The sequence below is a fragment of the Amphimedon queenslandica genome, unplaced genomic scaffold (genome assembly GCF_000090795.2).
Source record: "Amphimedon queenslandica unplaced genomic scaffold, v1.1 AMPQUscaffold_12700, whole genome shotgun sequence".
NCBI lineage: Eukaryota > Metazoa > Porifera > Demospongiae > Haplosclerida > Niphatidae > Amphimedon > Amphimedon queenslandica.
The window spans coordinates 16,003-28,582 of NW_003547064.1; the positions used below are offsets into that span (position 1 = coordinate 16,003).

General features: G+C 34.4%; 1 protein-coding gene across 1 annotated transcript; it reads right to left on the reverse strand.

Annotated features, from left to right (window-relative positions):
- Window positions 1-5: 5 nt before the first annotated feature.
- On the reverse strand, window positions 6-2,181 carry LOC109587052 (bone morphogenetic protein 1-like; the record flags this gene model as incomplete). Its single annotated transcript, XM_020003267.1, has 10 exons — window positions 2,045-2,181; window positions 1,938-1,982; window positions 1,669-1,887; window positions 1,586-1,621; window positions 1,371-1,541; window positions 1,204-1,324; window positions 970-1,151; window positions 699-914; window positions 339-650; window positions 6-287 (listed from the first exon to the last, which is right to left on the reverse strand). Coding segments are annotated over exons 1-10 (1,648 nt in total), but the record flags the coding sequence as incomplete, so codon positions are not given.
- Between the last annotated feature and the right edge of the window lie 10,399 nt (window positions 2,182-12,580).

Genomic DNA, 12,580 nt, shown 5'->3' on the forward strand with positions numbered 1-12,580 from the left:
ATGACAGTTGTGTTCACCAATAGGAGTACTGGGACAATGAGTGATCTGTGCCTCTCCACCAGTACACTGTACATCATCCATCAATATTGGAAGAGTACCACGTCCATAGCGAGCACGAGGATAGACACAACTAGCTCTCCTGTATCCAAGTTGACGACAGACAACATGTGCATCATTTATATCAAATAAATCATCACAGACGGTTCCCCAACGACCTTCAGCATACACTTCCAAGCGACCAACAGCATAGCTGCTAGTAACACTACCACCAACTAGACGAACATTTTCTACAAACATAAAGGACTAACAATGATACTGTTTTTAATTGATATACTTACTCTGGCACATTACACTAGCATCTTCAGAATGATGACAGTTATGAGTACCAATAGTCCTCATAGGACATGCAAAGGGACTGTACTCATTACCAGCACAACGTAGGTCATCCATTACTATTGGACCAGTTCCCTGCCCAAATCGAGCTCTATGGTATGTTGCAACAACATCAGGGAAACCCATATACTTGCAAATTACACGACCATCATTTCTACCAAATGAATCATCACAGACAGTTCCCCACTGTCCATTCCAAAACACTTCAACTCTTCCTTCAAATGATCCTCTGCCTCCAACTAATCTAAGAGCTCTTTCTATTAATTTTAGTGCTCAAAATTGACACTAAATGTTTGTATAATTACCTGGACAGTATCGAATATTAATGTGTTGTACATCATACATTGACAATCTGTTTCTCTGGCCAATAGTGATGAATGAATAAGGTTTTGGTTGAATTGTAGGTTGACCGTTTCTACTGAAAGCAGTTCTACCATAATGCATCAATGAAAGATAATCATATGGTAGAGATTGGCTGTCAGAAGTAGTTCGTCTGACAAAATTTCCTGCATATCCACTTCCTAATATACAGAAAAAAGTCAATTTCAATCTGTGCATGTACATGCATGTCTATACTTATATTTCCAGTTATTATTCTGACGTATGTGTCTCTGTCAGCTCGTGATTGTTCATGAAATCGTCCAAGTGCATGCATTATCTCATGAGCAGGGACAGCAAGATAGCAACCACTAGCTAATGAGACTAGCTGAGGTCTGGCATATCTTCCTGGAGGTTGTTTACCAAGATAGGACCAACAACTACATCAATTTTTTAAAATTAAATATTAAAACTTGTTATATAATATCTTACCCTCCTCGACTAACAAATTGAATATAATCACGGTTATAACTCTGCTTTGGAGTAAATCGTAGGCATGTAAGATCATGAAACATTTTGATTGAACTTGTTAAAGCATTCCTTTCTCTAGTAGCTACAACATCAAAAATAAATTTTATAAAACAATTGAAACTGCTAACCAACTCCACTAATTGTGTATGGGATAGTCCTTGACCACTTGCCATGGTTACGGAGCCATGCTTCTGAATTGACTAACTCATCCCATCCACCACGCTTGAAGAGTGCAGCCTGCTCTGGAGTCATTTTGATGTCTCCCTCTATAACATCTTCACTACTACCATACTCTTCACCTACCATTGTCATGGCATTTAGTTAGATTATACTGTTAACTTACTGAAGTTAGCAGGTGCTTGAGATATTTTATCTGCCACTGCAATATAATTTAAATATATGTTGTAATAGACTGTATATACTTACATTCTTCAAGATCACTTTTAAAATTATCATCTTTATCATCCTCATCATCTGTGTTGTCTTTTTCATCTTTATCCTTTCCACTGTCATCATTATCTTTTATGTCATCTTTGTTGTTGCCTTCTTTGTCTTCATCCTCATCAACATCACCAAGGTCAAGATTGATTTCTTCTTTATCTTCTTCCTTGCCTGTAGCATCCATCAGCTGAGAATCATGCTTATCTACAAATAAGTACATCATATTAAATATAAATGTACATACAATCACTTACTCTCATCTTTTAGTGGTCCTGGACCATCCCAACTTCTTTTAGAAGCTGTAAAAATAAGAAAGTAAAAAGCTCACTGTGCTATGTTCCATAAGCTGATAAATTTTTACCAGCAGGGTTGCAGTGCACTTGAATGATAGCAAGGAGAAGAACAAACAGAGTTAGCCTGTTCATGATGATACCTACAATTGCAAGTAAATTCTAGCTACAGTGACACTCCTTATATACATGCAACTCTCTGCAGGAAGTATACTTGTTAAGTAACTAGGTAGATCTAGTCTGTCCAGTTTATACAGGAAGCATTTCCTACTTTCATAATTTATATGTTTGCATTTAATTAGATGTTATGGCAAATTTGGTTTTCAATCAAAAGTTAGTCATTTTATCACTATAAGCCAAACATCAGCTTAATTTTTGAGATGGCTAGTTATTACTTTTAGTTTGCTATAATTCAAATCTATGAACTAATTGCATGTCTTGAGGGCAAAAGACATACATGTAATTATTTCAATGAAGTGTTTATATCAGCTTTTATTGGGCTGGTGAATGATTGATATTAACAGCACGCACAAAGAGAGATACAATTTAATCACTAGTAACTAAATTTACTTTACTAATTGTTTTTTAAAGTAGCTAGGATTATTGAGTAAAATTTTTAGCATGTCAAAATATAGATCTAATACTTCCTACCAACCATGTGTGCTGTAAGAATTGGTAGTTTTGATGTAGCTCAATTAGTGACATTATGTAGTAGGTTGCATCCATATAGGTGCATACATGTACATGAGATAATTTTGGTACAAGAGGAAAAGAAAATTAATTATTTCTGATTCATTATATATACTTTGTGGGAAAACATTTGTGCATGTGGTCAATGTGTTCACATGAAGTCAGTAGCTTATTACTACACGCTAAACTAATCAAGCCATCCATGTAAATGCAAATTCAATGACAAGAGTTAATATCATAAACAATAATTTGGTTCCATTAAACTTAAATTTAATGACAGTTGCCTAGTTTACAGTTTAACTTGTAGGCAGCACATTGAAAACTGTTAAAATTACAATTTTTATAATTATGTTTTATGTTAACAAGTCCCTAATATGCATACAGTCATATTACAGTGCCAGTAACATACCCATGTTACATAAATCTCAATTGGAAAACATTACTGTTACTTCCTTAAACAGATAAACTCACTCCTGATATCATATTTTCTCCTACATTTGTTAGGATGGCTTGACCAACAAGCTTCAAATGATCACTACCAGAGTGCCTAGACAATATCAAGTAGTGACTTCATTATGTAATTTGGGTTGTTTGTGACTCCAGGAAAAATGTGGCTAAGCAATTACTATCTAGTTTAAATAGTATTGGTTTAAAAGCAGTTATACTGCTGCAAACCACCTATTTCCTGATTATAGTAATCAGGGCACATTCAGGGCTAATGCTTTACCATCTGGTAATTCTGTCACTAGCTTTGAAGTTGCAATTAGATTAGAATATTCTCAACAATTTTGGGAAAAGTTTTTTTGCCAAACTTTGAATGTTATGTGATGCATAAAATGGTCTCTTTTGTACACAAAGTAGAGCTAGATATATCTATAGTTTACTGAAAGTAACTTGCATTAATTATTGCTTAATTTGGTTTTAATTTCAAGTTTTGACTATATCATCAATAGTGTGTACTTAAGTCACTTTCATTCACTTTCTATTCTCATTTAGTGATATCTACTGTATGTCATTGTATAACTGAAATTCCAAGGTTGTTACAACCGGTTCACAAACTCACAAGGTTGTAGCAACCTAGTAACAATCTTGTATAAAAGTGCTAAAGTTGTGACTAAATTGTAAGAAACATAATAACCTTGTGACAAGGTTGTCCAAAGGTTGACAGGAAACTGAGGTTTCATTAAATGTGCCCCATTATGATATGAAGCTATTGCTACAAAAGGACCATTGACCAGCACTTACAGTATTATAGATACATCAAGTATCTAGAAATAAATTGAAACTATAGTGGATTAGGATGACAATATTAGTTATGTGTTGATAGTCTTTCAGATTATAGTTATTATATTAAATTCATTGTAGATTATGACAAGGTTGCTAAAAGTTCACAAGGTGGAAAACATGTCAATTCCAGGATTTTTACAAGGTTGTGGGCCTTGTGGCCACCTTGTGACAACATTCACAACAACCGTTGCCACAACTATTTTTCAACCTCATTTTTCCTATATGGGTGATCACTAAAATATCAAAATCAACTATAATGTGCACATATAAACAAAAGTTTTTTAGTCTAACAACTACCGTATAGCGGGTTTTTTTCGAGGATAATAAATTTCGCGAATGACCTGTATCCGGAAGTTTGTGAAATTAATTTTCGCAAATTTCCACTATTCTGCCATCTTGTGCCATATTAAATTGATTTTCAAGGAATTTAATTTCGCAAATCATAAAAAATCTGCGAAATTTGCGAAATTTGTTATCCTCGAAAAAAACCTGCTATACGGTATGAAATCCAATTTGTTTGTTCTATTAAAGGAAGGGGAATGATCTTATTAAACTACAGTGTTCAATTCAATTATGGCAGCGAACACTAATATCTTCACTGTGATGACAGTTGTGTTCACCAATAGGAGTACTGTGACAATGAGTGATCTGTGCCTCTCCACCAGTACACTGCACATTATCCATCAATGTTGGAAGAGTACCACGTCCATAGCAATGAGCATAAGAATTGAGACAACTAGCTTCCAGTATCCTAATTCACAACAGACACCATATGCATCAATTACATCCAAGTAGATCTAATCAATTATTCATTACCAGCACAATGTAGATCATCCATGACTATTATACCAGTTACCTGCCCAAATTGAGCTCTACAATATGTTGTAGCTACATCAGGAAAATCAATATGCATCAGAAAATGCAATATGAATTTGGAGCCATTTTTTTTATAAAACCATAGACTATAATCTTTGCTTTTTTACGACCTGGGGGTTCGCTCCTAGGTCATTCCTATAATTGATTTCACCCATGTGCGATGTATAATTGTATGTAGAGGTGTCCCGATTATACTGCAATAATTAAAACAATAAACAATTATAAAAAATTTAAAACATCAAATCTAAAACTCAATGCTAATACACATCTGTATTGTTATAAGTATGTCAAGATAATGTCAACAATAACAATAATAATAATAATAACAATTAAGAGTAAGTACAAAATAAAGGTACATGTTTGCATGCTATAATAAAACAATTTATTAATTAAGGAAGAAAGGGAAGACTAACAAAAGAAAGCGAAGAGTAGCTCCAGTGATACATGTTAATGAATAATATATTAAAGAAGAAGGATTGGTGATATTGGTAACTATTAGGGTGTACGTGTGAGTATATGGTGTAATGGTGATAACTGGTAAAGTGGTTACAGTTACATTGGTAATATGGTGGTACAATGGTAATCGATATATTGCATGTCTTTGGTGTACATGGCAATGATAAGATGACAATTGTGACAATAAAACAATTGGAGTGCCAAGGTGGATAATGGTGATAATGTAGTACAAGTTTACAATGGTGATAAGAGGGTGATATGCATTGTATTGAATGATGATTTAAGATAGTGGTATTTTTGTGAGAATAGCAAATTATGTAGTCAGTATATTACACTAAATTGTGTTTAAGTAAATGGTATTTGTCCTTGACCAAGGTTATGCCAAGTGCCATTAAGATAGCAAACACTTATCTCTATACTTAGCTTCCCTCTCTGACATTATGTTTTGATTTTTGCTTTCTGGATTTGATCTAAATTCAGATCTGACAGATTCATCTGCTTCAACTTCATGTCAACGAGGTCTTAATCCAATAACTTGCTTTAAAAACTGAATAAGTTCAGAATTAGAGCTCTTGATTGCAAAATAAACAAGAGTTTGTCCATCTTTAGTCTCAGCATGTGGGTTACAACCATGCTCTGTTAGGAAATATAGAACCAGCTCAAAATTGCCAACTTGGCATGCTGCATGAACTGAATTATAGCCATTGTTATCAGTATCATCAGGATCATAGTGACAATTTTTAACAAGATGCATTGTCATATCATACTTGTTGCAGAGGCAGGAGTAATGAAGAGGAGTACGTCCAAAATTATCTCTTGGAATTGACTTGTAATGATATTTTAGATATTCATATGTTTTAATGTTTCCTTTTTTTGCTATTAAGTGTAAGCAAGTGATGCCATCTTTATCCTTTGCATTAACATCTACTGGTAAACCATCTGGCTTGTTGATATTGTGTAGTCCATCTAATGAATACTTAATCTCACGTAGCCAAACCATGCTAATAGAACTAATGCTCTCACACATTAAGTATTTGATTGTTTCAAATTGATCAGCTGCTACAGCTAAATGAAGTGGTGTACGGTCTTGATGATTGGTTGCATTAGGATTACAATAATTATTATCAATGAGATACTTCAATACATTCAAGTGACCCCTCTCTACTGATATGTGAACTGCTCCAGACCCTTCATCATCAGTAGCTAATACATTACACTTCATACTAATAAGATATTTAATAACTTCTAACTGATTGAAGTACACTGCAGTAAGGAATGGAGTACGACCATGTATACTGTGAGGTAGTTTAAGTGATGATGGTATGCATTCTATAATGTACTGAATCAAGTTTAATCTTCCCTCACTACATGCTAAGTGAATAGGAGCTGTTCCCTCATTATTCACAGCACACAGATCTAACTGATGATTCTCTACCAGATGTTTGAGTATAGGAAGAGAGTCACTGTACTTACAGGTGATGTGAAGAACTGTTGATCCATTAGAAGTCTTAGCTGCTACATTACACTGAGGGAGACTAGTGAGATAAAGTACAACAGGAACATGACCTCCTTCACATGCTTTATGAAGAACTGTACTACCAGTATTAGTAGTAGTGGCATTAACATCACACTGATACTTGTTGATCAGTTCCTGTAGACAATGTAGCTTACCTCCATAAGCAGCTGCATGAGCTAGTGTGTACTTGATATTATTAGTGTGATTAGTAATACCCACACTATACTCCTGACTGTACCATTTGAGTATATGAGTATGACCAGTCTGTGCTGCTGCATATAATGCTGTTAAACCACATTTATCAGCAGCTAAAGGCTTAAGCTTATAGTGTTGAATTAGTAATTGTACTAGATCAAGATTACCTGAGAAACAGGCCAATGTGACACATGTTTGATCACGTGTATCCTTAGCATTGACATCACATTTCATATCATTAATTAGAAATGTGACCAACTGAATATTACTACTACGACAGGCTAAATGCAATGGTATCCAACCATCATTGTCAGTAGAGTGTAGTAAACTAATGTATTGAGGATACTGACTGGTGATATGCTTGATAAAGTGAGTGTGACCTTTTAATGATGAAAAATGAATAACATTCCAACCTTTGTTATCTGTTAGGCTCAGGCTACACTTATAATTCTTCGTGTATAATTTCAGTAGTAAAATATCACCAGACTCAGCAGCATAATGAATTGGTAGCTTACCATTACTGTCAGCTTGATGAAGATCTAACTGATAGGTAGCTATTAATTCTTTAACAAGAGATAAGTTAAGAGACCTTGAGGCATAATGTAAAGCAGTGAGGCCATTCTTAGTAACTGCAGTAGGAGACAAACCTTGTTCAGTAATAAGATACTGAACTAAATCAAAGTTACCACTCCACGAAGCATGATGTACTAATGTGCATCCTTCATCATCTGCTTTATTAATATCACAATGCTGTACCTCAATGAGATATTGAGTGATATCAATATGACCATTACGACAAGAACGATGAAGACATGTCATACCATACTTATCAGTGATATAAGAATTACTGTTATGATTATTAATAAGATATTTAACAGAATTAATACTACCTGACCAGCAGGAGTAGACTAATGATGTACGACCATAAGTATCAATATCATTAGCAATGAGATTATACTGAGATATGATATAACTTAATACACTAGTAGAACCTGACCAGGCAGCATAATGTACTGGAGATCTACCATCATTATCTAATGTACAATTGATATTATATTCTTCTAATGCTTTCACTAGTAATGTACTGCCACTCCATGATGCAAAATGAAGCAATGACTGACCATCATTTGTAGTGGCATTGGTGTCAAAGTTAGGGCAAGTGCTAGCTTTCATGAGAAGTGAAGTAAACATCTTAACTCTTTCATTTCGTTTGATAAAATCAATATTTGTTTTTATTCTAGTATTATTAATAATCTCAATAACAGATGCATCACTTTGTGCCATAAGCTTACTATACACAATACCAGCTGGAAAGTGTGTGGTTGCACCACATGCATAATGTAAACATGACCGACCATCATTATCATTAACTAATAATGCTTCATTACCTTGAATACTAACAATATACTCAACAACTAATGATGAAGCATACCATGAAGCAATATGAAGTGGAGTCCTACCATATTTAGGATCTATTACATTAATGGATAAATGATATTGATTTAAAAGATACTTGAAAACCTCGACACTTTTATCATTCATAGAATAACAAGTATAATGTAGTATACCAGACCCTGACTTTGATATGTCATCTTGTGAGAAGAGGTTTAATGATTCAAGCTTGTGGACTAATGCTAAATCTCCACTTTTACAAGCTAACAATGATAAAGAGACAACTTCGCTATTAATCTGAGAAGTATTACAATTTCTCTCAATAAAAAATTCCACTAGGTTACAATGGCCCCCCATCGCTGAGTACAGTAATGCAGTGTTATTGCTATTGTCTGGTTGATCAGGAGGAACGTGACACGTGTCTACTAGATATTGTACTATAGATAAGTGGCCTTTATAAGATGCCATATACACTATTATCATCACCTTCATTAGGATCAATACCATATTGATGGATGAGTAGTTGAACGATCTCAATGTGTCCACCATATGATGCAGAGTGTAACGGAGTCCAACCATGAAGACCACGATGATATGTGCTGTAGCCAAACTTGTTAAGAAGCCATTGTACTTCATCTTTCAATCCTCTCCAAGCTGCTTCATGTAATGGTGTGCTGGTATTTTCATACCATAATGGATCACGTATACCTATTAAAAATAAAATCAAAAAATAAATTTTATTAATCTTAATGTTAATGTGAATTTACAAAAGATTTAAACTAATTTACCAATATTAATAGATGAATGCTGCATAAAACCTTGTGTATATACTGATAACTATCAAAATAATGATGTCAATTTCATATAACAATTACTATATCTAACCTTATTATAATGATATTCACCACATTATGTTCAGTGACACCAATACTAGCTAACTGTTGCTGTAGCTTTGTAGTTAGAGGAAATAATAAACAATAAATGTAATCAGAAATGAGGTAACCCAAACAAAGAGAACTTAGGTGAACAGATCTGAAGTAAAGATCATACTCAGGAATATCCAAACCTTTTGGTATTGCTCTACGAAAGAAGAATATGTCATCCAGTGTGTAGTCATCTCTGTCAACTTTAGCAATCATTACTCGTGTACCAGGAGGAACACCTTTTACACCAAACTGTACAGCATCAGCATCTTTCAATAGTCCACCACTGTTTATAAAATAATCCTTTAGCTTCTCTTCATATTCTGACCAAATTCTCTTTAATGAACGATTGTCAGGTAGAAGTACTGTAACAAGTTTTATCATTAGTTTATAGTTGAACCATGACATGTATTTGTGCTGCAATATGGTAAATAAATCTGATATTGTTTTAATATGCTCAAACTCTTCTTTAACTGCTTGAGCAATTTCTTCAGCAGTTTTTCGTTGTTTCCTGTTAGGACCAAGTAATGACATTGTGTGTGTAATGAGGTAGTCAATGATTTCAGGTAGATCACTTGATTTGAAGGATTTTTTTGTTAGTCGAATTGCCTCATCAAATTCCTCTTCTAGATCATGCAATTTGCTTGCTAAGAGGAAATTCTCACCAGAAAGACCACCAGTGCCTAAAACATAAGTATAATAACTATTATGGCGTGACATAAGGAAAATAGCCACGGGAGCTAGGGTATAACAAAAAAATTGTTGAATTTTGGTCTATTTTGATATGATAAAGATATATTACCTGTTATTCTGTCAGTGCCAGTAGATTTTGTTGGTGACATAGCTACATCATCAGTTTCGATCAGGAGTGACACTCTTTTCTGAAAATGTAGATTATAATAAAATAGCAAAATAATATCAAATAGAAAAAGTACTACCGATAGCATTGTTATCAAAAAACTGTACATGCTATCCAAAATGCTAAATATTGTATATGCATAGTAGTATCACACAGCCAGATGTCAAAAGGACAGGCCGGAGTCTGGCTACATGAAACTACATGCATAGGTAGCGCAATGCTAGCTTTTGTGTGTAAAATTTTTATGAGCATTAGCAAATCAAATTTACATGCTATACATTGATATCAATTAAATGGTTATGAAACTTTTTATGGTGTCAAAAATTAAAAGTAGCTAAACTGAGGTGTATAATCACAAAATTGAATAATGACATTCACTACTGAGACTAAAATTTGTATGTAATGATATTCATGTACTATATCAGTAGTTCTGTTTATGCACATGACTTCCACTATGCAAGCAGTAGGCTAAATACCAAAAAAGGTGATAATCCCATTAATTCTTGCTAAAGGGTTATATAGCCCTTACAGTATGTCAACATTCAACTAATATATGTACCTTTTGAACTAGTTGATCCTGCAGGTGGCATAGCTGGTAGAGGATGTTCACGAGCTATTTCATCAGCTAATGCTGGATCACCTCCTCCTTCTTTGACAGCTACACACACTCTCCTCCAGCAAGGAATACCATTAGTCTTGTAATCATAATCTTTCTTTAACCAGTATTCAAAAACTTTACGTAGACATGAAAGATCTTTCCCACTAAAGTTAGCTTCAATGCTGTTGATAGTATCTATTCTGAGACGCAATGAAATAGCAATCTGTTCCCAATGAGCTGAGAGTGGTCTGACTTTATCATAAACAGGATAGAAATCATTGATAGCTATCATTAAAGCAAAAGGGTTATAATAACTCTTAGAAATTAAAAATATTAAAACATCTCATGTAAACTTCATTAAATGTCAAATATATCCACAAACTCACTTAGTTCTTTATTGCAAATGTTTATAAAAGGAGCAGAGGAAGAACTAGGGCTTGTGCTTGTAGCCATTGTAAAATGCATACATCCAAGCAAAAGTGATTACCTGGGCGTCGCTCACAGGCTCAAGAAAGCTTCTCTCCATCTCTTAATCTCTTAATAGAACATCATCAAAGAGTTAGCTATTGACTCCTGGACTGTTTGATTTATTAAATAAAGGAGTAAAGACCCTACACACTGGAGTAAAGACATATATAATGTAATGTTGCTAATGTATCACTGCTCAGCCTTGGGTAATTAATTGGGTTAAAATTAGATTAGAAATTTAATGAAATGTCTACTTTTAATGCCAAAAATTTTCTGGGGATTAAAAAATAATTTATTGAGTTAGACGTAAGGTGGGAATCATAAATTATGTGAATTTTTATGTATAATTATTTTATTAACGAAACTTAAACTGAATCGAAACAATTTTTAAAATTACTGGGAAATTATTTTAAAATTATTTATAAACCTCAGTGAGCCACATATTCCTTTTATTTATATTGTCTGCTCTCCCTCTATCATCTCTCATTAGTATATATACTCCAGTAGTTCTGAATCAAGTGATGGATCAGATGATCATAAGACTAATGATGATGAAGGGTCTCTGGATGAGAATGATTTGGGTTCTCTTTCTCACTAGCATATCCAAGAGGGAGCTGAGGGGGCTTGAGCACCCCCCTCATGACTGGGCTGAGAAAAAATTACTCAAATCCTGGACTCTTGCATCACTACCAAGCCTCTTAACAAAGTTATCTAACCCCTGATCATGATTTCAGCAGTTTCCAGTGCTTTAAGGAGCAATCAGAAGTCGTCAGAAGTACCAGTATGCTTCGAGGTACATGTATGCTTGAAATTATCTTCACCACACCCGTAATTCACGAAAATGAAGGAAAACGCTGTTTTACCGCCATAAAAAGGGTACGGTCTCAAATGCGGACCGGACGGACCCGCCCGGACCAAAAATTTTGTAGACTAAAAAAATTTTGGTAGGGTCTCAAAAGCGGACGGACGGACGGACCCGCTCCGCCCGAAAAGGACGGACGGACGGACTGATGCGGACCCGACAGGACCATAAATATCCATGTAAAGGACAATCATTCGTGGATGTTAGCGAAAATGTAACTTTATCAATGCAAAATTGCTACTACAGGCTGCATAAAGCATCACAATACTGAACCATCACTTGAATTCTATTTGTCATTCTTAACTTAGGAGTTCAGTGACACCATTTTAATGATTTTTCTATATTATTTGGTGTAAGTCTAATAATAAACATAGTGAAATTTTATGATTAATTTTTATCAGCTATTGCATGCAACACTATACTGAGATACTGATTTCATTTAATTACACAATTAAAATTATAATAGTTCGATATCCTTGAAATCA